A 27,550-nucleotide genomic window follows, 5' to 3' on the forward strand; every position below is an offset into this window, starting at 1 on the left:
ATTGAGGAGGGAGATTTATGTGTCAACAAGGAGTCAGGGACAGTTGAGATTATTACTCTGGTTTCTAACCTAAGGAATGCTTAAGGCTCTTAAATAAATTTTAACATCCCATGGGACAAGTTTTGGTTAGGTGAGGTTAATATTAATGAAAAACTGTAGGAGGAATAAAAGGAAATAAAAAATTGCTATAACTGAGGCCTAAAGAGATTGTGGCCTTGCCCAAGGTCACAAAAATAATTCAAGGCTTCCATCCCATGCAAACAAGGAAAAGTAACTGAAACATTAAATAAATGACTTTTACATAGTTTGCCAAGTTCTGCACAAACATTATTTCATTTGATACTCATACCAGTCCTCTGTGATAGGTACTATAAGTACCTTTTATTCATTATTTAGGTACTATAAGTACTCTTTTATTCATTACCTCCCCTCCCCCCCCCAAAAAAAAGGCAAAACCTTCCTTTTAAACTTACCATTACTGTCAAGTGTAACACCTTGAAGTGGTGAGGAAACTGAGGATCAGGGAACTTAAGTCAGTCAGTCAAAAAGCATTTTTAAGTGCCTCCCTTGTGCCAGCACTATGCTAAGCACTGAGGATAAAAAAAAAGTTAAAGGAAAAAAACCAGACTCTGCACCCAGTCTAATGAGGGAGACAACATACAAACAAATATTCAAACCAACAAATATCTATATAGCATGAATAGGAAACAATCAGTAGAGGGAATGCACTAGAATTAAGAGAGATTCAGGGGGCAGCTAGGTGGCACAGTGGATAAAGCATTGGCCCTGGATTCAGAAGTACCTGAGTTCAAATCTGGCCTAAGACACTTAACACTTACTAGCTTTGTGACCCTGGGCAAGTCACTTAACCCCCAATGCCCTGCCAAAAAAACAAAAGAGAGAGAGAGAGAGAGAGAGAGAGAGAGATTCGGATGGGCTTTCTGTAGAAGGTGGGATTTCTGTAGGAATTTGAAGGAAGACAGGTAAGATGAAGAAAGAGCATTCCAGGTTTGGGGGACAGAGAAAATGCCCTAATGGATGGAGTGTCTTGTTTGTGAAACAGCAAAGGAAGCCAGTGTCATTGGATTGAAGAATTCATGGGGAAGGACATGAGTTGTAAGAAGACTGGAAAGGTGTAATGGGGAGGGAGAGGATGGTTTATTAAAGGTCTTGGATGCCAAACAGGATTTGTTTTTTATCCTAGAGGTGATAGGGGACCACTGGAATTAGTGAGGAGAGAGGTAACAGGGCTGAACCTAATAGCCAAATGGATGATAGAGACAAGCTGACCCATCAGCCACCTATTTCAGTAATTGATGTGAGATGATGAGGGCCTATCCTGATAGTGTTGTCAGAGAAGAGAAGGGGGGATATTTGAGAGATGTTTCAAAGGTGAAATTGACCAGCCTTGACAGCAGCTTGCATATGGAGGGTGAGACAGAGTAAGGAGTCTAAGAAGACTCCAAGGTTGTAAGCCTGGGTGACTGGGAGAATGGTGATGCCCTGGACAGTAGTAGGGAAGTTTGGAAGGGATGAAGATTTCAGTTTGGGACATGTTAAGCTTAAAATGTCTACTGAACATATAGGTGTCTGAAAGACCGTTGGAGATAGATGTGAGACTGAAGGTCAGTAGAGAGGTCAGTACTTGCCCAAGGCCATACACTTAATAAATAGGTCACTTTAAGTTATTTAAGATTCACTTTCTGCCATACCATTTTGCTTCTGAATTGTCTTAGAAAAGGAAAAAAATATATATATATATATTTTTTTACTTTGCTAAAAGCTTATAACTAACTTGAAAGTGCCTCCCAGAAACATACTGGTTGTATAACCTGGGCCAGGCACTTAACTGGTTGTGTAACCTGGGCCAGGCAGTGAGGATTAAGTGACTCACCCAGGGGTTGGATTTGAACTCATGTCCTCCTGAATCCAGGGCCAGTGCTTTATCTACTGCACCACCAAGCTGCCCCTTACTTATCTTTTTACTATGCTAGTCAACTCTCTAAGACTAAGTTGGAGAGAAAGTGCTCCCTGGCCTTCATGGGTAAGGGAGAATTGTCCAGATCTGTGAATTCTAGCTGTCATTGAGATCATAGGTCCTGCCCCTGTTTCTGCTCTGCCATAATTATTGCTATTAAATTATCTTGACCAATTAGAATTCATTTTTCATCTATCTTACTTAATTTGTTCTTCTCTACAATTTGTAACATTTCTCATTGTGGAGACAAGAAGGAAGGAAGATTGGATTTTGTTTAAGAGGACCTGGGTTCAATTCCCAGCTCTGACGCTTAGTCTGTAGCTTGGAGTGAGTCAGTGAACTTGCCTGTGTCCCAGTTTTCTCCTGTATAAAATGAGAGTGAAGGACTAGATTACCTATAAGCTTCCTTCCAGCTCTAAATGTAGGTTCTTCACACTAATGTAAATAGAAGGGTTTTATTGTTGCCAGCTTTATCAGAAATAGTTATTTTCTGAAAGAACTCTGGGGTTTTCCTTGCAACTATACAATTATCAGAGCTTCACCTAGAGCCTCAATAAGAGTAGATAGTAGAAATTAGAAGCAGCTCTTGCTCCTGGGGTATTAAGATATTCAGCTCCTGTGTCTTTGTCTTCTCACCTTGGGGAGCTCTCAGGTTCCAAATGCAACAGAGTTGTTGAATTCTTTCCTTCAGAAGTCTTTACAGAAAGAAGTGTTCTTTGTGCCATTTTTATTGCGTCTTTTCTCATTTAATTTTATCTTACTCTTATGTTTTTTGTTATGTTCACATTAAAATTTATTCTGGGTCCAACACTTCTCACATCATCTCTGGTTAAAACAATGTAATTAAAATTGGGGAAATCTTGGATTTAAATAAGTGTTGCTTCTAGTGACTACTAGGCTGAGACTTCAGCCTATTTACATTTTAAAGCTCATAAATACATATCATGGTTGTTCTAACTTCCAACTTTGTTTCTACATCTTTGATGAAGATAGAGCAGGCACTAATGCATTTCTATGAAGTTAGGACCTCACTGGCATCTTCCAGTCTTCTAGAACATTGTTTCCTATCTGTAAACCCTTAGGTACTCTTTCATATGGGTTATATGTATGGGGGAAAAATGGTATAGAAAGAGTTACAGCTCATGATAAGTTTGACCACAGTAGCTGTCTAAATGAATAAGGAACAACTACTGAGTTAAAATATGCTATATTTTAGCTTTGACAGCACAGTTTTGATAGTAAGATAAAATCAAATAATGAATAGTTATTGATTCAGACTCTCGTTTCCTATCTCATTACATTTCTAAAATAAGTTCCAGCTAACTGGAGTCTTGATTGATAATTAACACTTGACAGAGACAAATGGGGGATGGGGGTGGAATTGTTTTATTTATTTTTTTAACCTCTGCTGGCTCTATTTTGTCATGTGCAAACCCTCCCTAACCATTCTACTGCCCTCTGGATTATCCCCCATTCCTTCTATATCTTGAATGTCCCACTTTTCTGCTTTATGTCACCATTACTACTGTAATAAAGGGGATGAAACTTCTCAGTTCCTTGTGAATATAATGCCTTTCTGACGTCTAAGTAGGCAGAAATTCCCTACATATTCCCTTTAGTGGAGATCAGACTGAGGCACCCTTTCACTATGGCTGAAAGCGATGTTTACATTTCACAAAACTGGCTAGTTAGGAAGGTTTCTGGCCATTACATTTTTATATTATGTTCCATATATTTATGTAATATGCACCTGTGTGTTGCTTTGCAAATAATGTACTCTCTTACCAGCAGACATATCATTTAATTAAAGAAATAAAAATATTCAAGTCCAATATGGTCCACAAGGGTTTATCTGTATTTTATAGTTATTGCTACTCTATTCTTATCAGTTTCTTGAGTTGCTGCACCCTGTAACATTAAGCATGGGGTGATAAACTTCTGTGTACCTTAGACTGATCCTCGGATGGCAATCTGTCACCACAGCTGTGCTCACACCCTCTCATTTTTCAGGACTGACCAGAGGTTATATTCTTCCGGCACAGGCTTTTAGATCCTAGGGTATAAGCCATGGGAATAGAGCTTGAACGAAAGTGGTTGCTGGTGCTTACAAAATAATATATGTTTTGTTTTTCTTTGCTTTGTTTTTTTGTAGGAAAAGTCATCAATAAAGATTTGCGTCATTATCTGAGTCTTCAATTTCAAAAAGGCTCAATTGATCACAAACTCCAGCAAGTGATTAGAGACAATCTCTACTTGAGAACCATCCCATGTAAGTATGTGAATGTCGCATGTAAGATTCTCAAGCATTCTAGTTAAACTAAGGATATTATAGATAAAATTCACTAAAGGCTGCAGTTCTGTTATATAGAGATTGAGACACGCCTACCCTCTCACCCCTGGGATTGAGCATTGGGCTACAGGAGGCTTTTGAAAAACTTGTCCTTTTTTTTTTAAAAGAAAATCGAAAACTTATGAAGACAAATTCGAATTATTAATAAATATTTGAGATAAAGCAGTCATATTGCTCCCCAGTCTTTACTTCTCCTCAGTGATTTACATAAATGAATACATTTGTTATGTATTTACTATGAACACTGTGCTCAACTCTGCAGATACAAGTACAAAAACAAGACAGTCCCCACCCTCAAGGACCTCACATTCTAGTAGAAAGAAATAACACATACACTGCAATAGCAAACAGAAAAGGGTGTTTGCTTAGGAAATCATATCTAGTGAATGGAACTGTAGGGGAGTTGATTGACACACCCTTTCCAGAAGCAAAAGTAGTATTGATTTAATGTTTGTTCCTAGAGCAAGAAAGAAATGAACATCAGGGATTAGAGATGAGGGGAAACATGCAGCAGGGTAAAAAAGGCCTGGGGTGGCGGGGTTAAGATAAAATCATGATCCACAGCTGTCTATGTTTAAAAATTTATTGAAAACTATCTACAGTTTTAACTGGGCTGCCTGGAACCATATTCATTTTATGAGTATACTTACACATATTTGAAAATCTTTATGTTCTGAAGTAATTATGATCAGATAAAGGAATTTTAGACTGCATGAACATATAGTGAAACATTTTTTTCCTTTATTTTTATTCCCAGTGCTTAGCACAGTATGTGGCATATGGTAGGTACTTAGTAAATGCTAGTTGACTAACTATATATCTATATAAATAAGGTAGAGTAGTAGATGACAGGTCTTGGGAATTGAGTAGATCAAGGAATTGAGAAGTTAGGATATTTGAGGGAGCATCAATGTATATGTTGAAGTTTTCTGCAATGAGGGCAAGAGTTGGGGTGGAAAGACTGAACTAGCCTCTGAACTCATTAAGAAAGGAGGGGGAATGTCTGGGGGAGTCTTCACAGCTAACAGAATCTTTATTGGGTGATAAATTTTTATTGACTGAACCTCAGACTGAGAATTTACTGAGCAATGGTAGTAAAGAGAGAGTCAGGAAGTTGGCAACTGGGACATAATGATATAAAAGTAAGATGAGACCACTGATTACTTAATACAAGGAATAACGTCAAGGTAACATTGTCATTTATATCTTGAGTTAACTCCTTGTTCTCCTTTGCTGAAAGCAGTAAAGAATTTTAAAACGTTTGTACTAAAATTAGGTTTTCACTTAGAGTATGAATTAGCCTTATTCTACCTATGTAGCCATCACTTCAGTCCCTCATCTCTTCTCACCTGGACTGTTAGAACAATCTATTAGTTGGTCTTCCTGACTACTTTCTCTCTGTCCATTCCATCTTCCAAAATTTACCAGTGATTTTTCCTAACAGGCAGGTCTGAATATGTTATTCTTATACTCAGTGAACTCAAGGAGTTTCCTATTACCTGTTTGATAGATCAAGTACAATATTTATGATCTGTTCATTTCATGAAGTTAGTTTTACTTTAAAATCTTAGTATTCCATAGATTTTAGAAATAATTTCAGAGATTAATGTCTAGGTGGCAGCAACTTGATGAATGGATGAATGAAAAGGTAAGCAAGAAACTATGAAAAGAAACTGTGATTTCTTCAGTATATGTATACATACTCTTTGTATAGCTTAGTTCTGAAACACATAGTGGCATACTCAAGAGTCTCAAAAGTAATGCCAGAGATGGAATTTGAAGCCAACACTTCCTGACTGTAAGCCTAACACTTTTTTTTATGAAAGCTCTCCAAATCAATCAATTTGAATCAATTTTATGAATCAGTCTAAAAAATTCACAATTTAGAATTCCTTCTTTCTTTTCTCATTGGAACATTACAACTTCCAGAAAAACCTTTTCTTTTTTTTTTTTCATGCCTTTACCTCACACAGATTGTAGGTTTAGATGGTTGCTTGGGAGGTCTCAAAACAACCCTGGGAGGTAGAGGCTATTTTTATCCCTATTCTATAGATGAGGCAACTGGGGTAGAGGTCAAGTGATTTGCTCAGGATTCCCAAACTGGTCAAAGTCTGAGGCCAACTTTGAACTCAGTTTCAGATCTTCAGGCCCAGTGATCTATCCACTGCACTACCAGCTGCCTAGTATCAGTAATATGGCATGGGGACATGGCTGATGAGGTGGGGTTTTTGTGGGGGAGGGGTTTGGTAAATTTTATCTAGTCTATTACCTCCCTTTCCCAGTTAGCAACGATAATTGAGAATTGGGTTATTTGTTGAAGTTTAATAAAAGTATAAGTGTTAGTTGTTAGGCAATTAAATTTTCCAGGATACTCAGACTCAGTTTTTCAGAGTCTTTGTAGTTTTGAATTTCATGTGTTTATCTTTATTTTTAAAATTCTCTTTTCTCATTTATACTTTATTTATTACCCTAATTTCACTTGGAAATTTCTATTGAGGACTTTTTGTGAGTGTTATAAACAGTATTTTTGTGAACATCATCTCTGAATATTTTGTAAGAGAATACGTGTTTTATAACCTGACTTCTCTTTTCCCCTCTTTTAGGCACTACAAGAGCCCCCAGGGATGGGGAAGTTCCAGGGGTAGACTATAATTTCATTTCTGTTGAGCAGTTCAAAGCACTAGAAGAGAGTGGAGCATTGTTAGAAAGTGGAACATATGATGGTATGTGACCCCAAACATTTGATATCCAGGAGTATTTCCAAATAACAGAAAACAATTTAGACAAAATTTGGTCAATGAAATACCAACTATTTCTAATTTTTTTCTTCTTATAGAAGGTCTTTTTTCTTCGTTGAGATGAATTTGATAAATTACCAAAAACATTGAAAAGTCAAGGGAACTTAGCCTTGGAGTCTCTGATACAGAGTAGAGTAAGCTTAAGCAGGAAAACATAATTAGTAATGATTTAAATGGGGGGGGGGGGGATAAAATGAAACTAAATTCTATTTAATTGTAGTGCCCAAACTTGGACCTGAAGAAAAGTTGAGAAAATGCCCTTCTCCATCACAGAGGCAGGGGAATATTGCTCATACTGCTGTATGAAATCAATATTGGTTTTGCTTAACTGTTTTTTTTCTCATTTTGTTTTTGTTTGTTTTGTATTGTTTTTGTTTTGTTTTTTTGTGTGTGGGGCAATGAGAGTTAAGTGACATGCCCAGGTTCAGCTAGCTAGTAAGTGTCAAGTGTCTGAGGCTGGATTTGAATTCAGGTCCTCCTGAATCCAGGGTCTGTGCTTTATCCACTGCACCACCTGCCCCTTCTCTTTCTTTTTTAATCTTTGTTACCAGGCATGGCTCACTAAGTAGGAGAATACAGAGACATATTTGGAAAATGAGTGTGATGTAAAAATAGATCAGTAAGAAAATAAACTTTTAAGAAACAAACAAAAAATAATGAAAGTACTATATCATATAAAGAATCTTGAAAGTGAGCTGTTCTTTTATACTCCAGTATATACTTCACTGATCCCTAGGGAATTGAGAGGTATTTTGAGTACCTATATAATTCACATTTTCATATAACTTTCAGGTTTCCGAAGGGCTTTCTCCAAAGTAATCTCTAGGTAGTGTATGTATTATGCCTATTTCACAGGTGAAGGACTTAAGGTCAGAAGTGAAGTGACTTACTTAAAGTCATACAGTGTCAGGAACAGAAGATACACGGCATAGATGTCTGCATACCCAGAATGATGTTTGGCATTTTCCCATTCATAAGAAGTGTTAGCAATGGATTTCTCACTTTAGTCAGATAGCTCTCTCAATTTGGGGGTTTTGTTTTGTGAATCAGGGAGAGGCCAGTTTGGGGGTTTTTTGTATATGGTAACTATCATAAATATGGTTTGCTTCTCTAAATCCTAACCTCACCTTGATCATAAATGCTACTTCCTAAAAGATGTTATGAATGTTCTACCAAATGAAAAGTTGGTGGAGTTGACCATTTTTCATTGTGTTGTAAGGATGTGGCCATTTTAGAACTGAGACAGGAATATTTTTGATAATAGGAAATAGGGAAGAGACATGAGAAATTGCATTCATAGGTTCCATTCCCCGAATGCAGTTAAACTAAGATGAGCACATCCTCATAAAGGAGGAAGAGGATTGCAAATATTTTCAGAGCATATTATCACTAGGTCGCAAACCTACATAAATACTTTAGGAATTAGCAAGCAAAACTTCCTGGAGCAATCAGAAAGGTTAAGAACAGGTATGTGCCATTGGATTTATTTATTGTAAGTCATAGAAAGGTTTATGTTGACAATTCAAGACTACATCAATGCCACCAGAAATTACTGAAGAGTTATCTGTCCTTAAGGGGCCTGGACTTTGTGATCAAAGTAGACTGAAAGAAAATGGTTGAATCTGTGTAACATATCATTGCAGGATGAAACAATGTTGCACCTATAGAATAAAAGTATACATTGGAAATAACTGTTGTCCACCATTGTCTGGATATAACACTGATCCATGAAACATTGTTTTGTTGAATGTTGCCATTCCAAGTATTTATGACCTCCAGATTCCATGAAATGAAAAGTTTTCCAGAACAGAGATAGTATAGAAAAGGAGATAAAAGTAATTTGGGAACTGGATGAGGATGGAGTTAATATCCATCAATGTGACAGATCCAACCCTGCCAAATACCAACTTTGGATTATTCCCACCATCTGTTCCCTTTGTTCCTACCAAATGAAGCTAGAGAAAAATCAAGAAATAATACCGACTGATTCCAATCAAGATTTATGTTAAATATTCTCAACTAGGCCCTCACTGCAGCAAGGCAATCTTTTTACACCTCCCTAATTGATTCACTGTCCTCCTCACCATAGCACCTCTTCCACACCTCCTCAAAACTTCCATGGTTCTTCCTCCCACTTTCTAAGCTGAGAACCTGGAGGCACTGAAAAACTGAGGCCATTCTCAGAAAGTTCCTCCTTCTTCCTTCTTCCTCATTTCACATCATCTGGAAGACTTCTGCCTTTATGAAGAGGTGGTCCCTCTCCTCGTCTAAGCAAATGCCTCTGCTTGTACAAGTAATCCCATTCATTCCCATCTTCTCCAGCAGATTGCCCACCCCTCCATCATCCTCACTTTCAATAATCTTCATCTGTTGGCTACTTCCCTACCACCTACAAACATAACCATGTTTCTCCTTCATTCTCAAAAAATTCTCACTTGATCTGTACATCCAAACTATTTATCCTTCCTTTTGTGGATGAACTCTTTGAGGAGACCATCTACAGTCAATTTTTCCACTTTCTTTCCTCCCAATGTCTTTTTTTTTTTTTTTTTTTTTGGTGAGGCGATTGGGGTTAAGTGACTTGCCCAGGGTCACACAGCTAGTAAGTGTCAAGTGTCTGAGGCTGGATTTGAACTCAGGTACTCCTAAATCCAGGGCCGGTGCTCTATCCACTGCACCACCTAGCTGCCCCCAGTGTTTTCTTAATGTCTTTCATATGTATCCCACTTCTCTCTTCTGACACTGTCACCTCCCTTTTACAGGCTCCATCACCTCACACAATAGCTTCTGATGGGTTTCTCTGAATCCAGTCTTTCCCCACTCCAATCCACTCTCTATTCAGCTGTCATATGGATCTTAAAACAAAGGTCTGACCGTGTCACTCCTCCTCTTTTCAATAAACCCTCATGGCTCTCTGTCATCTCCAGGATCCTCTGCTTGGCATTCAATGCCAAAACCTGTCCAGGTTTTTTACATCTTACTTAGCCCCCATAACCTGGGATACAGTGCCACTGACCTTTTGGCTACTCTTCACACTGCATGTCTAACTTGGAGCCTTTCATTGGTGTTCCTTAGGTCTGGGATTCCCTTTCTCCTCCTCTCTTCCCTTCTGACACTGCCTCCAATTTATCCTATTTCTATTTTGTAGGCTATACTTGTTTTTCTTGCTTCCCCCCTCCGCCCCCCCCCCACATTAGACTCTTCGAGAGGAGGACTTTTTTTTTTTTTGCTTTTCTTTATCTCCCCATCCCTTAGCACACTGCCTGGTGCAGGGTAGGTGCTTAATAAACGTTAGTTCACTGACTGACTATAATTCTCTCTTCCTCATCTCTGTGCCTTTTTTCAAGTTTCAACCAAAAATCCCACCTTCTCCAAGAAACTTTCCCTATCCCCCTTAATGCTAATACTTTTCCCTCAGTCAATTATCTCCAGGTTATCCTGTCTCTATATAGTTTGCCCTTGATGATTTACATGTCGTCTCCTCCTGTAGTCTGTGAGCTCCTTGAAAGTAGGGCTTGTTTTTTGTCTTTCTTTTTTTGTCTTCCAGTTCTTAGCCTCGTGCCTGGCACATGGGTGGCCCTTAAGAAATGCCAGTTGACTCTCTTCTGATATGTTTGTTTATTCAGCCTGATTCTTTCAGAGGCACTAAAGGTTCTCATAGCAAGGCTTTCGTATCTACACAAGTACAAAAAGGGTTCTGTGGTGAGCACCCAGTATGTCTGAGGCATGGAGTGCAATACAAAAATAGGAAGCACGGCTTTTTATCTAAGCAGGGAAATAGTGCGTATCCCCCATAGTTATCATGAGGCCCTGGTAGGATGCTGCCTCATGCCATTTAGGTGACTCTGGGATCTTCAAGACTAGAGCTTTTACAGTTCCTGCCAGTCTGGAGAGGCTGTGAGTGCAGGTAGGAGCAGCTAGGGGGCGCAGTGGATAGAGCACCGGCCCTGGAGTCAGGAGGACCTGAATTCAGATCCGGCCTCAGACACTTAACACGTACTATCTGTGTGACCCTGGGCAAGTCACTTAACCCCAATTGCCTCACTAAAAAAACAAAACAAAACAATGACTATATGTCATGTATCTAAGGATCATCCTTTTGGAAAGCAGAAGGCTCATTACCAGCTTGGCCACAGGCCAAGGATAGGGACTGGACCTGTGATTTCATTGGCATTGGGACCTCCCAAGTCAGTAAATTCTCTCTATCAATACAAGGCAGCACCTTCTCTGCAACTGATATTATAGAGACTTGTCTAGGGTAGGGGTGTCAAACTAGAATATAAAAGGGTGCCATTTATCCCTGTGGGCTGCAAATTAACTTAGTTTTAAATAGTAAAATTATCTGTGTTTTATTGTATTTTTATTTATTTTGTTAAATATTTTCCCAATTACATTTTAATCTGTTCCTGACCGTACTCAGGAGTGTTATGGGCCACGTGTTTGACCACTCTGGTCTAAAGCTGTAATAGCTTTAGTGACTTGCCCAGGGTCACACAGTCAATATGTATCACAAATGGAACTTGAACCTAGTTCTTTCTGCCCTGGATGCAGGCTGTCTGTGCACCATGCCAGGCTCCTTCTGTAATGATAATCCCATAAATTTGTATGGATTTAACAGGGTAAAGGCTTTTAAATTCCCAGCGAGAAGAAGCAAGAGAAAGGGGTGAAGTTGCAAAGACAGAAATTTAGGCTTAATATCAGGAAAACTTCCTTAATGACTACAATTATTCCAGTGTTGAATAGCCTGCCTTAGAAGGCAGAGGATGAAAGAATGTTCCTGGAGATTCTTTTGCCAGATATAGGTTGGCATAGAAGGCTGCTAAGGTCCCTTCCATCCTAAAACTCTGATTTTGATTATGTAATCTCATTTAATCCTCACAGTTTTGGGTTTTGTTTGTTTTGGTTTTGTATCAGACCTGTGATTTTATGGTTACAGGAAGGTCACAGTGAAGAAACTGCCTCTACTAGTATAGATTGGCAGCTGCTTTGACATGGACTGTTTTAGAAACTTGACCAGGGCACTGAGAATTTACCTCCCTTGTGACCCTTGAGTCACACAGTCACCAATCTAAGAGGCAGGACTTAAACTAGGTCTTCCTGATTCCATGGCCAGCCCTCTGTCCATCCAGTATTTTCCGTCAGTATGGGAATCACTCTGAATTATTATTTTTCTACAAATGACTAAGTCACAAAAAGGATAAAAACCCATGTTAAATGGTATAAATATTACAAAGCACTTTTCTCATAACAACCCTCTGAAGTTACACGTATTATTATCCTCTCTTTTACTGAGGAGGGGAAAATGAGGATCAGAGGGGTCATGGGATGTGCCCAAGCTTTATTAAGTGTCAGAATGAGGATTTGAGCCCGCAATTCTGACTTTGATTCCAGTGCTCTTTCCTCTACATTATGCATATGTTAAGAACCATGCTACAGGATTTTAGATGAGGGAAGATCACTTTGGGTTTGTGTTCATGAAGGACATAATAGCATTGGAGCCAGACCTTGAGGGATGTATGGATTTTGATAGCTTGAAATGGGCAGAAATGGGCTGGGCAGAAGAAAAAGCTCAAAGGTGATGAAGTAAAGCATATTTGTCAGGAATTATAAAACAGTTTTGCTGAAGCAAAGTTTTTTATATAGGATAGTAGTGAAAGAGAAAACTGGAAAGGTAGTTTAGAGGAACATTTTGAAGGACTTCAAGTGTAAGACTAAGTAAGGAATTTATATTTTGTTTTATAGCCAGTGGGGATCCATACATAGACCTTTTTTGAGCTGGAGTGTGGTATAGCCAAATTAGGATGCATTGCCAAGTGGAAACAGTGGTGACTTGAAAGCCAGTTTGAAGGCTCTTGCCATAGTACAGAGCAAAGGTCTGAGTCAGGGTAGCAGCATTGTGAAAAGAAAGAATCAGAACATTTCCAAAGGAGAGTGTGGAGGAAAAATCAGTATGGTGTGGCAAGTCGTGGAGATGGGAGCTGTGTGGATTGGGGTTTCCAATGGGACTTGAGGTTTCAAGCCTGAGGGAGAGAAAATAATGGTGCCATTAGCAGAAATAACATTCTTTCTCTCTTCTCCTCTTCCCTCTCTCCAGCCCCCTTTCCCTCTTTTCTTCTCTTTCCCCTCTCTTTCATTGTTTAATATATAAATAAAATAATATAATATGACATAACATAATGTAATACACAAATATTTGAAATTTTAAGAATTACTCAATAAATAAGTATAATACATATAAAAATACCTTCCAAAGTCAGATTTTGAAAAGTAGTTTGTATTTCCACCACCCCTGCTATAGAATGGGTCCTTGAAAGTTAATTACATTGTTCCAGACTTGTCTATGGAATGTGATGATCAGTTTATGGGTCATTTTTGGAAGTAAAACTTGAGATAGAATTTTCTTCCAGAGAAACCATTAGCCATCCCTCTGGGAGAGCTGATTTACCTCACATGGGTGAGTACCTTAATTAATTCTTCTAGGGAGCAAAAGCCTTTGCTTGGAGGAAGTGATTCATCTTAAATAGGGAAAGAGTATTTTATTTCTCAAAGTGTAATTTGCTTGCTTTATCCCACTTTAATATTAGCATGATTATGATTAATACAAGGTCAAAACTCATGGTAGCCACCAACTGTTAATACTGATAGTTCTGATGAGCTCCTTCCTTCTATACTTGGCTCTTTGATTAAAAACATGTATAAAATTGAGAAATTAGGTTCTTTTAATTTTTTTCTAGATTATTTATTTCTACAAAAACTGCTAATCCTTATGGTAACATAGTAAAATTGTTTTCTGCCTTCAGGTGTGAGCCAATATTGGCTCAATAATAATAACAATAATAATGACAATTAATGTCATTACTTGTTTGATAAAGTATTAAATGAAATTGTGTAATTAGGATGTACAAAATTTTTATTTTTAATTACTTTTCAGTAAAAAGATATGCTAACTGTAGGCTTTTAGCTTTAGTTTCCCTACAGATCTTAAGTTTTAACAAAATTATTAATTATATTGCACACTGGAACAAAATTGGTTAGTTACCTTTACCTTTTATTCCAACGTAATCCTGCTGTATGTCTTACATGAAGGTATTAATGTCCTTAAAATTAACAAAGTAGAAACAAATTAAATTCCTTATCTAGAACTATTTGTAATGTAATCACTTTGGGAATAAATGCATTTTACATAAAAAATGAAATCAACCTCTATACTTTAATTTTTTAAAAGTGCAATTATAAATGACAGCATTTATAATTCAGTAATTACCTGTTGCATACACTTTAGTATGCAGAAAAGTAGCCTAATTCTATTTTAAATAGAGCATCTACTTTTAGTTAGTCAGTAACCAGAAGCCAGTCCCTCTGTAATAATGTCACTACTCATGGTTGTTAATATTCTCATTCTGACAGTGCTATTGCTGTTTATTTTACACATCAGGAAACTTCTATGGAACTCCCAAGCCTCCAGCAGAACCTAGTCCTTTCCAGCCAGATCCAGTTGATCAAGTGTTATTCGATAATGACTTTGACACAGAATCTCAACGAAAAAGAACTACATCAGTCAGCAAAATGCAAAGAATGGACAGCTCTCTTCCTGAGGAGGAAGAGGAGGAAGACAAGGAGGCAGTTAATGGAAGTGGAAGTACAGGTTTGTAACTGTATACTTATGGATTGACTTTAACATGACACTAAAATAGAAGCAGTTTGGTTTTTTTATAGGGCAAAAGGTAAGTGTTAGAACTTTGTGGATTTATGGCTATCTACTAATAATGACACGATAAAGCATAGGAAATCTCTGTAGACAACATACAAAATTATGATGATGATTTCAAGATATACAAATTTAAACTGTGAAGTTATAGAAATCAACTATTTGCATCTTTAAGAGATTTCTTTTAAAAAAAAGAGATTTCTAAGGTTAATGTCTGATATTCTAATAAGAATATTGATATTTATTTCTTTCCTTTAACTTGTGAGGAATGCTTAGGTGTTTTAGAAAACAGTTACAAAAATACTTTTATTAGCAGGGATCTAAAACCACAATAGGAAATTTAACTTGAAAATTGACCTCTTCCTCAGCAAAAATTTCAAGTTGGCCCCTTTATTCTTCATTCAGTGAAAAATCCTCAAATATTAGTGGAGATCATGCTCTACTCTGGTGGACCCTTGTTATATTGTAAGAGTCCCCTGGGAGGTAGTGATACCTCAGATTTGAAGTATAGGTAGGAACAACAATGGAGGCATGGGAGAGTCTCATAAAAATGCTCTTTAAGAAATATTTCTCCTCCATACAATGGCTAGATATTTGAATATCTCTCTTAACTTGGAAGGTTTCTCCTAGTTGGTTTTCTTCTTTGTACTTAAAATGACCAGTTTTTTCTCTCAATTGCATCCTCTGACTACAATCAGAATGTATATAAGAAGATAAAGATGTCTGGGTTGATCACAGGTATTTTTTGTAAAGGGAACACAGAATCAGAATAATAAAACAACATAAAAGTACAACAAACTGCAAGAGATGCCTTATTAAACAAGCAAGTAGATGAGGAAGGGAGATTAGAGAAAGAAATTATTTTCCATTATCTCTCAGTTCTCACTGAAAACAATGAACAGGCAACAGTTACTGCTCACACTCTATCTTTCACACTCTATCCCCATGACTTCCCCACCTATTGTCGATGAGAGAATCCCTATATCTTCCATGGGCCACCATTGCTTGTGCCTTGAACATTTCCCTTACATACGCTTTTTGCAGGCTCGTGTAATCTCTCACAGTTTAGACATGGTATTGTAACCATTGCGTTGAAACCTTGAACTATATTTACCAGGGCCTCAACTATGGTCAAGACTGATTCCTCAGCTGTCAGAGGAAAAGTCCCTCCAATTAGCAATAAACAAACTATGTAAAAAGACAGGTTTGGCAGGAATGAGGAGTGCTTGAAGTTGAATAATGTATAATAGGACTAGAAAGGTAGGTTGGAGCCCAAGTGAGCAGTTTTATATTTTATCTTAAAGGGAACAAGGAGCCACTAGAGTTGATCAAGCAGGGGAGTGACATGGTCAGATCTACAATTTAAGAATATCTTTTTGTTAGCTATATGAGGGGTGTATTGGAGAGGTAAGAGACTGGAGGCAAGAAGACATATTAGGTGGCTATTATAGTAATCTAGATCATAAGTACTTAATCAGTTGGAGAACAAACATTGATTAAACAACTGCTCTTTTCCAAGCAGTGATTTGGTGCTAGGAATACAAAGACAAGTTCTTGAAGAGCTCACTTTCTATGAGGATTGGGGCCTGAAATAAAGTGGTGTGTATCTGATCAAAGAGGGTGTTTATGAGAGATTTTCTGCAGGTAAAATTCACAAGATGTTGGAAATGAAAGAATATGGGAAGTGTGAGGGCTAAAATTCTAGCTATACTGTCTAAAATATCTAATGAGTGGTCACCAAAAAATTATAAGCTTTAGCAAGAGTTAGACTTTTAAGCATTTATTGAGAAGAATAAGAATTTGGTAAAGAGAGAGAGAAGGGCCTAGATTCATCTATCTATTAAAGGGAGAGCGCATTTCTAGCTCCCTTCTCCACCAGAGTCCTCAGGAAAGAGAGCAAGCCAACGTGCCAGCCTCCGCCTTCTTCCTCCCACAAGCCAACGTCACTTCCTGACACCAAAGAAAGCCACATGGTCCTGCCCTCAGAGGCCCTCTCCTCATGTTGGAGCTTTCCTACAGTAAGTCTCCAACAGGTGGTGTCATTCCAATCGTTACAGAAGTGAGGAGATAACTCTGAGGGTGCATGAATGGAAGAATCCCGTGCCCTTGAGAGAAATAGGGACATTCAAAAGAAGGATGGGTAAGTTTGGGGGAAGAAATAATGAATTTTATTTTATACATGATGCTTTTGAGATAGACATAGGATATCTTATTCATCATGTCTAGTAGACAATTGCTGATATGGGATTAGAGCTCAGACGAAAGAGAGACCAGGCCTCAATATATAGATCTAGGAGCATGAAAAGAAATTATTATTGAACGGAAAGTTACCCAGAAAGAAGATAAAGAGAGAAGAGAAGAGAATGACAGTGACAGAGAATGATAGCTCTCTCCTTGAAAGCAGAGAGACAAACTAGACAGAGTGGAAAAACAGTTTCTGGGCAGCCAGAGAGAGCCATACCCAAGGAGAACTTCATGAGGAGCCCATTAAGGAAATAAATTATTGTTAGTAACCAAGAGCTGTGAATTTGCTCTTTTGTCCACTTGCTGTATTTAAATTTTGTTTTGTTTTGTTTTGTTTTTTGCAGGGCAATGAGGGTTAAGTGACTTGCCCAGGGTCACACAGCTAGTAAGTGTCAAGTGTCTGAGGCTGGATTTGAACTCAGGTCCTCCTGAATCCAAGGCCAGTGCTTTATCCACTGTGCCACCTAGCTGCCCCTCTATTTAAATTTGAACCCAGTCTCCCCAGGAACCTTTTGTGTATAAAAAAAGGGACAGTGTGCCCTCAGTTCAAGGGGCTTTTTCTGTAACAACTGCCTTGCTATACCTATTTAATAAAAATCCTTTCTAAAAGCTAATTAATTCTGGCTGATGATCAGTGGGGACCTTGCTGGTGGGGGCTTGTGAATAATAGTACTAGAAACCCCTGGCCTTACAATCTGAGTGAGTAGTCAGGTGCCCTCTGCAGGAGTTGAGGAAGTAGCCCTGGATAGAGAGTTACATATATACAAAATAGATAGAAGATAATTTTGGGAGGACACCAAAAACTGGAAGATCAAAAAGAACTTCATGTATAAGGTGGTGCTTTGGCTGATTCTTGAAAGAGACTAGGGATTCTAAGGGCTGGAGGTTAGCAGGGAGGGCATTCCAGATATGAAGGACCAATTCAAAGGTGGGGGGGAGGGGTAGATATTGCATAATGAGGTTGGAAAAGTAGATTGGTTCCAGTAAAGAACTTTCAAGTATCAACCAGAGGAAGTTCCCTTGATAATTGATTGAGGAGGTACTGCTGGAGGTTTGCAGAGAGAAGAAGACCTTTGGAACAGCCTTTTTGGGGAATGTGAGAGAATCATTTAGGGAGGAATAATTAGGTTACTTTGCTTATTCTCTGCACGAGATAGGTGTGGGCCTAGACTCTAGTTTTAGACTTGAAAGACAGTAGTCCAATAATCAGTTTGATTTATATAGCCATGACTGTTTTTTAAAGGAATTTCCAGGTTTGCTCAGTTGATACATATGAATTTTACCAACATCACACATTTAAAAGGATGCTTTTTTGTTTCAAATATGAATATATAGGCAATTTTTGCTTATCTGAAAATAAATTACTGGATACAACTTATCTACTGTGTCACATTTGAGTTACTGATTTTGTCATCTATTCTACTTGGGCATAAATATAATAGCACCATTTGGAAGAAGGAGCATTTTATACTGGAACACCAGTTTTCTTAATTACCCAATGAAGTAACAGCATTTTAGAGGGAGTTCTGCTATGTTCAAGATCACTCCTGAGAAGTCATGCTGTATGGATTCCTCATAATGAGGCAGGCAGAAAGGGAAGCTGCATCGTTTTCTAGTCTTATCATGTTTCATGTCATTGCTCCTCTTCAGGGGGAGATACTGTGAATTCCCAAAACATTAGATATGTACATATTCAAATATCAATATAAAAAGTGCTCCCAAACCAACTACAAACAATGTCTTATTACTTCTATTGCACCCCTCCTCCTTTGGCATCATTCAGAGGTGATGACATTGTCTTTTCATCTGGCAGAGTCCCTTCTTCATGGCAAGTCCAAGTGGGTGGAAGACCACCTTGGAGCCAGGAAGACCTGGATTCAGGCTTTGCCTTTCTTGTTTTGTTACCTTACCAACTTCCATAGATTTAATTCTCTCTTTAAGTATCTCCCTTCTCAGAGAAGCTCAGTGCCTGTCTCATTGTCTCCTTCACTAACTCCACTTCTGCCCTCACATTAGGGGACGGAAACTTACATGTTGACTTTGCCCCAGATACCCATCTCAGCTCTTCAGTCCACTGACACCCCCCACCCCTCGCCCCTCGCCCCGTGCCCCAATGAACTACTCCTCTCCTCTAACTAGACAACACACAAAGATGGGCATGCCTTTTATCTTATCACAAGTGTTCCATTTCTCCCACCACCACCACAGGAATAATAATAATAATCATTATAACAACTAACATTTTTGTAACACCTTAAGTTTTATAAGTACTTAACATATTCTCACATTTGAATAAAGAACTCCAAAATTTATAATAAATATAATCCTAATTTTGTATCGTTCCAGTTCTCTCTATGATTTATCACTCCTCAATCTATTAATTCCCCTAGCCCTTAGTACCTTCCTGGGCCATTATCCCTGCTCTGGCTGTACTCTTCTCTTTTCCCAGTCTCAATCCTTTAGTGAATCAGCTCAGATCTAGCCTGTCTCCTGCTCAGATCCTTTGTTCCTTTGTCCTATTGCCACAGCCCAAACCTGGATTACTGTGTCATCTGCCTCCCGCTACACCTGTGGTACTAAACAGAGCTGGAAATCAGGCAGCCATGCAAAAAGGGGTCCCCAAAATTTTATCTAATCCCGACTGGGTCCTTCTTGAAGAAGGAAATCTCTTCACTATTTCATTCCCTATATTTTTCATCACAGACATGGTTCCAAACCTCTTTTTTTTCTTAACTACCATAGGAAACCCTTCCCCTCCACCCCTCTCAGCTGAGGACCTTCAATTTATACTTTTTTTTTTTTAATTTTTGCGAGGCAATGAGGGTTAAGTGACTTGCCGAGAGTCACACAGCTAGTAATTGTCATGTGTCTGAGTCCGGATTTGAACTCAGGTACTCCTGAATCCAGGGCCGGTGCTTTATCCACTGCGCCACCTAGCTGCCCCTTTCAATTTATACTTTACCAAGAAAATTGAGCCTCTTTGCCTCAAGCTTCCTTTTCTCCCTATTTCTTCATTTCACTTTCCCCTTTTCTCACCCCTCACTATGTTTCCTTTTACTCCAGTCTTTGTTCAAGAAATGGCGCTTCTTCCCACGAAGGCCAACCCCTCCACTTGTGTCCTTGACCCCATTCTCTCCTGTATTTTCCAAAAGATTCTTTCTACTCTCATTCTCTCACCCCTATCTTCCATTTCTCTCTATCTACTGGTTCCTTCCCCATAGCCTACAAATATGCCCATGTCTCTCCCATCCTTAAAAACCTCTCACTAAATTCTGTCATTTATGCCAGTTATCACCCTCTCTCTCTCTTCTTCTCAGCTAAATTCCTTGGTAAAATTTCCACTTGCTGCCTTCACTTTCTCTACTTACTCTTCCAAATCTTCTGGTTTGCTTCCAAACTCAACTGAAATTTCTCTCTCTCAAGTTACCAAACACATTTTAGTGCCAGATCTGATGGCCTTTTCTCAGTCCTTACCTTCTTGACTTTCTGCAGCATTTGGCACTTCTAACCACCCTCTCCTCTTGGGTGTGGTCTCCTCTAGTTTTTTAGCACACTACTCTCTTGGTTTTCCTCCTTCCTTTCCACTCCCTTCTCAGTCTCCTTTGCTGCATCAGGAGCACTGACTGGCAGCGTTCCAAATTCCTGTCCTGGAGACTGTAACCCACTGGGGGTTGGGTTAAATTGTGAGGACATGATACAATGAATCCTGCAATGTGATAGTAGCAAAAAGAATTTTATTGTAGGCAAAGGGATTGCAGAGGGAGATGGACAGCTAACATTTCTAACAGAACAGAGAAGGCCTGGCAAATCTCTGCCATGGCTGCTCATATAGGAAGCTTCTGACATTACCAACTCGATCTGTGTGGATGCTTTGAGCTGATTTCATTTAGACCCCTCCTCAGTATGCAGCTTAGAGAACCATGAACCTCTGAGCAGTTACAGATAAGAGAGATCTCCTGGCCAGTTTTCTCCCACTACTTGGCAGTACAAGTTTTGCATTTAATTTCACTGGCTGGTTTCAGACAACTGTCACTACCATTGCTGGACCTGAGAAAGATCCTCCTACAGCCCATGCCCTAAACAGAAAGAGCTCTTATAGAGTCTCAGTTCCACGGGATGGGACCTGCAATAGACTTTACATTTGCCAAGTAGTTCCAAAATATAGAGTCACTTTTTTGTGTGTGTGTGTGAGGCAATTGGGGTTAAGTGACTTGCCCAAGGTCACACAGCTAGTAAGTGTTAAGTGTCTGAGGCCGGATTTGAACTCAGATACTCCTGATTCCAGGGCCGGTGCTCTATCCACTGCGCCACCTAGCTGCCCCCTAGAGTCACTTTTTGACAAGTTAGAAGATTTTTGTACCAAGTTGGGCTTTAAGCACTTTTAGTGATTTTTGCAGGGCAATCTCCAGTTATCATTCTTCAAGTCGTCTCTTAGTAGCCAGCATCTTTTCACCATCTCGTAATGCCCAGGGGCACTGATGAGTTTAAAGGGAATCCCTGATCTACATCTCCTCTTTTTATTCCAAACGATAACAAGGCCCCAGCCTGGGATCTCAACAACTTGCTCATCACTGAGTAAATTCAAGTGGTCCCATTTTTTGGACTGCACCAGGTATGCATCCTTGCAAAGCATTTCTCTAGGCAGTTATAGATAACAGAGTTCACCTAGCCAGGTGAATAGGCAGATAATAGGGGTCAGAGGGGACATATATCTCCCCATATGAGAACATAAGCAGTTTATCCTTGTTTCACACATTATGATTGCTCCCTTATGTTTGTTTTTTATTTGTTTCTTTTGACTCCTTTGCACTTCAAAGTTCCTAGACAGCTCTGATCTTTCCATCAAGAATGCATGGAAAGTCCTCTAATTAAAAATCCATTTTTTCCACTCTATGATAATATTCAGTTTTACTAGGTATGTGGGTTTTTTTGTTTTTCTTTTCGTAAGTCTATATCCTTTTAGGAATATTGTATTCCAAGCTTTCTGCTCCTTTAGGGGGGTGGCCGCTAAACCCGAAAGCTCTGGATTGTGGTATACTGTTTCTGGGAGTATTCATGTTGGGGTTTCTTTCAGAATGTAATGAGCAGGTTCTTTCTATTTCCACTTTACCCACTGGTTCTCAGAGATCTAGGCAATTTTACTGTAAGATTTCTTGAAAGATGATGCTCTCTCTTTTTTTTGGAGGGGGGGGATGTTATATTTTTCAGGTAGTCCAATGATTCTTAAATTTTTTCCCCTTCAATCTGTTGTCTAGATTATTGTTGTGCTGGAGATTTGCAAACCTTCAGTGCTACCAAAATGGTCTAATCTAGGGCAGAGTCTGATCACTGTCCCCTTGATCTGAACTCTATGAGTTCTTCACTTGGATTTGGGTTTTGAGCAGCATCAGCTGCTGCTGGACTTAGCTCTGCTGCTCGGTTTGAGTCTGGGATGCCTGTTCTGCTCATTCCTCTCTTTTGAGCCCTGGTCCCACATCAACAGATCAGCATCTCAGCCTCACAAATCCAAATCAAAACTAATTTTGTTTCCTGCTGAAGACACTCCTCTTATGAACTTCCCTGCTTCTGTTGGTCATTTCCATTTTTTTTTCTTACTCAGTTTCACAATCTTAGAGCTGTCATTGACTTCACATTCTTCCTCAGTTGCCACATCTTCCCACCCTCATTGCACATTATTTACCTTCATGCACTCTGATCTAGTGAATGGACCTCCTCTGTCCTTCATACTCAATATTCCTTCTTTCTTCTCCATGCCTTTGCACCGTCCACTCCTTAGAATTCATTCACTCCTCACTTCATCTCTCATTTAGCTTCAAGGTGCAACTCATGTGGCACCTTCTACAGAAAGGCTTTTTGGAACCCCTAACTATTGGCGTCCTCCTCCCCTAGCTATCTTGTATCTCATTACCTTTTAATGTTGTATTTCTTTTGTACATATGTGTTCCTGTTATCTCCCCCAATAGAATGGAATGTCTTTGACAACAAGGGTTATTGCAGTTTTACCTTTTTATCCTGAGCACCTGGAATTGTCCCTGGCACCTATTACATTGCTTAATAAATGCTCGTTGATTGATTATTCATAAATGAGAATCGACTGCATGTATTGGGGTCTTCAGGTATTGGAATACCTTCATTCCATTTTGTGTTTGGCAAATGAAAATTACACTTTTAAGATTGTTTAAACCCATATTATCCATAGTAGATCGATTCAGATATTAATTTTTTTAAAAAATGTATACTCAGATGGGACAAAGTAATTAGACTGGGAAAATAAATGTGAAAAATCAGTGAATTCACTTCAGCTTTGAAGAGTATTGAACTGTGTGAGCATGTTAGAAATATATAAGGAAATTTGTAGTTTGTCTGTGGTATTTCATTGTAATAAAGGAAAAATAGACTGTTTGTTTAAGGCAAAACATACATTTATCCAAATTTCATATTGTTCTCCTTTGAACACTTGTAGAAAACAAAGAGAGACATTCAGACTGGATGAAGACAGTTCCCAGTTACAGCCAAACAAACAGCTCCATGGACTTTAGAAATTACATGGCAAGAGATGAGAACCTGGAACCTTTGCCTAAGAACTGGGAAATGGCCTACACTGACACAGGGATGATCTACTTCATTGAGTAAGCAAATATTTGTGCCATTTTTAACTTCTCACAATGTTAATTATCCAAAAACCTTTAAAAACATACCTTAAATATATATATATGTATGTATGTATGTATATGTGTGTGTATATATATATGTATGTATGTATGTATGTATTACCCAAAAAAGTCCCTGTTTATTTTTTCTTTCATAAATTTTTAAAATAAAAGTTAGAGTTTGAGTCCTGATATAATTATTTGTTTTCCCCCATGACAAGAAGTAAATCCAAATACAACTGATGAAATAAATGTCAGGTAATGTCATAGATACAGTTTTCATCCACCAAGAGGTCTGTGAATTTGACTGGATGTTTCAGAAATTCCCATGATAATCCTGACCCTTGCTTATATTATCTTAGAAGTTGGCTTTTTCTTTCCCATAGAGGTTAAATGTGATGAATCAGTAATGTCACAAAACCAGAGTCTTGCCTGAATCTGACCTAAAATCCCCCTGACAATGTTGTCATCTCTTGACCATCCATCCTTCCTTTGGAGATCTCTCCTTAGAAGGCTTTCCCTCACCTTGCACAACAGCCCATTCCACTCTTGGATTGCTCTCCTTTTGGGGAGGCTTCTCCCTACATTCTAGGGTTCTCCTCCTTTACCTGCTGGAGCCAGAGAGAAGCAATCAACTCTCGCTTTCTGCATGGCAGACAGTCCTTGACAATAGCCATTACATCTCCTCGATGCTTTCTCTCTACAGGCTTAACAGACCTGTTTCCTTCAGCCAGTCCTCATAATCATTAACTTGAGGCCCATCATCATCCCAATTGCACTTTTCAGGACACCCTCTATTTATTTCATCAATGCTTTTTCCTAACGTGTGATGTGCCAAAGTAAACCTACTTGTGCAGGCGTGGTCTGACACAGGAGAGAATGCAAGAAAACTCCCATCTCCTTTGTGGTGGACACTGGGCTTCTCCCTCTGCAGCTGAATATCCATTTAGCTACTTTGGTTGCCACATTATACCCTATGTAGTCCTTTTGAGCTTTCAGTGTACCAAAAACAACACATTTTTCTTATATGAACCATTGTCCAGCCAAAATTTTCACACCCTTTTTTAAGGTTATAATTATAAGGGTTTAGTTTATTCCTACTATCATATGTTATATTATTTTAGTCAAGGGATCCTTGACATTTTTTTGTGCCATGGACCTCTCTGGCAATCTGCTGAAGCCTGTGAACCCCTACTCATAATAAAAAAAAATGCTTAAACACATGGAATTACAAAAGAAACTAATTATATTGAAGTAAAGATGTATTTTTCCTTCCATCCTAGTTCATGGACCCCAGCTTAAGAAACCCTTGTATAGCTTATCAGTTCAGTTCAGTTGAAATTTATTAAGTACCTCTTTTTTCAGAGGACTAGCAAAATTTCTTTGCATCCTTAGTGCCATCTACTGTATTAGATATCCCCCAGCTTGATGTCAAGTGAAAACATACCATCTATGCTTTCATCACAGAAAGTTAACATAAAATTGGCACTTTGTCAATATTTTTTTTCTTCAACTCATTATTGACCATTCTTTGGGTCCCGTCATTCCACTACTTCCAGGTCCTTCTACCTTTTCTTCCATCTTGTCCACAAGTAACTTTCTTCCTTTCTTTCTTTCTTTCTTTTTTTTTTTTTTTTGTCATGAGTAACTTTGCCTACGTGAATTACTGGTATACCTCTAGCATGGGCCCTCCTTCTTCCAACCAACCCAAGCCTGAGGCTCACAAAGGTTAAGTGACTTACCAAAGGTCACACAGTTAGTGAGGATCAGAAGTGAATCTTAAGGCCATCTGCTTACCTGTCCTACGGCTTACCAGGCTAGTAACCCTGTTAAAGAAGCAAATTAGATTAGTCTGATATGACCAGTTTTTAATGAAACTTTACTGTCTCTATGAACATTGCTTCATTTTCTAGATGGTCACCAACCATCCCTTTAATAATGTATTCTAGAATTTTAATCAAAGTCAAACTCACTGATCTATCATTTTGCAGTGTGCTTTCTCTTTCTCCTTTTGAAAATCGGGAGGCTTTCCCCCCCTCTTTTATTCTGTAGCACCTCTTCTATTCACTGTCTTTCTCTTATTTTTCTGCTCTTTAGCCTCTTTGCCAGTGTCTTGGTTCATATCCTTGTCTTATGTCTCTCCTGGGCTATTGCAATAGCCTTGTAAATGAACTCCTGGCTCCTACCATCTTTCCTTTCTAGTCCATCTTCCACAGTATTTATAAAATAACTTTCTTAAAGCACAAATCAGACCACGTTATAATCTAAATCAAATATCTTCAGTGAGTCCCTCTTGCTTCTATGATAAAATAGGGACTTTGCTCGGCATTAAAAGCCCCTATTCATCTATCTCTGGCCTACCTTTCACAGATTTATTACATGTTATTCTCTTGATGCAATTTACATTCCACTCAGCCGAATCCATTTGTGAATCCTAAGCCCAGGATCCCGTCTCCTGTCCTTGTGCTTTTGTAGGGCCAGACCCCTGTGCCAGGAATACACTCCATCCTCACTTCCACATGTTAGGAGGATCCCAGGCTTCTTTTGAGATTCAGCCCCTGGTCAGCCTTTTCTGATGCTCTCTTCCTCCTCTTGAAATCATGTAGGTAATGATCTATTTAACGGTTTCTTTTACTCTATAGAATGCTCCCTCCTCCGTGGACAGGACTTTTTCTCTTTGCCCTTGTATTCATGTATCTATAGTACCGCCTGTTTTGTAAATGCTTGGGTTGGGTTGGAATCACATCTCTGAGAGTCATTCAATGGGTACTGCTACCTTTTTTTTTAAACTACATTAGAATGCAGTTCACTGGGGCTTGGTGACTTCAGCTCACCAGGAGCAGCTTAAGCACTCTTTTATTATCTTGCTTGAGTTGAGTTACTTATTTGAGTTTCAACTGTCAGCCATTTTTGTTCTAGCCTTTCCAATCCAAAGATCACTCTTCTTGCAAGAAACAAGAAACAAAAGTCTCAAATTCTGACTGCTGGAAGGGATCTGGTCCAGAATCCATCTAATTCAATCAGCAACTGAACAAGAATCTTTTCTGCTACACACGCATGCACGCATGCACACACACCCACAAGGAAATCCAACCTTTGCTAGAAAACCTCAAGAGAAGTAGATGCCTTCTCTTCCAAGACAGCCTGGTCCACTCTGGGCTAGCTCTAATTGCTAGAAGCTTTCCCCCTTACTTTAATAGATAATCTCTAGGGGCAGCTAGGTGGCACAGTGTGTAAAGCACCAGCCCTGGATTCAGGAGGACCTGAGTTCAAATCCGGCCTCAGATACTTGACACTTACTAGCTGTGTAACCCTGGGCAAGTCACTTAACCTCCATTGCCCCACCAAAAAAAAAAAAAAAATTAGATAATCTCTGAGACTCTTTCTAATGCTAATTATATATAAAAACCTAGGATATTTCCAACCTCCTTCCAATTTATTACCTACATCAATTCCTCCTTCTAGAAAATGAACGTAATATTTACAGCATTGTTTTGAGGGTTCAATGAGGTTTTTATATATATTTGCAAATCTCAGTGCATTGTACCAATGTTAGCTATTATTATTCCTTTTCTAAAATAATGCTTACTAAGGTTCTCTGTAAGTCCTTTGCTGCCAAAGATAAAGAACAGTATTCTCATTTCTGAACTGATCTTTCCCCAACTTTTAGCAATATGCATATATCTCTGTAATACGTAGCAACCATAAAATACTGTTTTCAGTTTGATTCAACAATTAAATTCCATAAAAATGAGTGCCTATTATGTGGCATTGTGCTAAACACAGAGAATATAAATAAAAATCAAAACAGTCCCTCTGCTT

General features: G+C 38.7%; 1 protein-coding gene across 4 annotated transcripts in view; it reads left to right on the top strand.

The window, feature by feature from the left end:
* MAGI3 (membrane associated guanylate kinase, WW and PDZ domain containing 3) overlaps nt 1-27,550 on the top strand; it is a 224,895-nt gene that overhangs the window by 117,164 nt on the left and 80,181 nt on the right. For all 4 annotated transcript variants that reach the window (XM_044002595.1, XM_044002597.1, XM_044002594.1 and 1 more), the window contains exons 2-5: nt 4,131-4,247; nt 6,932-7,051; nt 14,562-14,771; nt 23,542-23,707. In XM_044002595.1, coding sequence (XP_043858530.1) covers nt 4,131-4,247; nt 6,932-7,051; nt 14,562-14,771; nt 23,542-23,707 — 613 coding nt within the window. The remainder of the gene's footprint in view (nt 1-4,130; nt 4,248-6,931; nt 7,052-14,561; nt 14,772-23,541; nt 23,708-27,550) is intronic.

Source organism: Dromiciops gliroides, chromosome 4 (genome assembly GCF_019393635.1).
Source record: "Dromiciops gliroides isolate mDroGli1 chromosome 4, mDroGli1.pri, whole genome shotgun sequence".
NCBI lineage: Eukaryota > Metazoa > Chordata > Mammalia > Microbiotheria > Microbiotheriidae > Dromiciops > Dromiciops gliroides.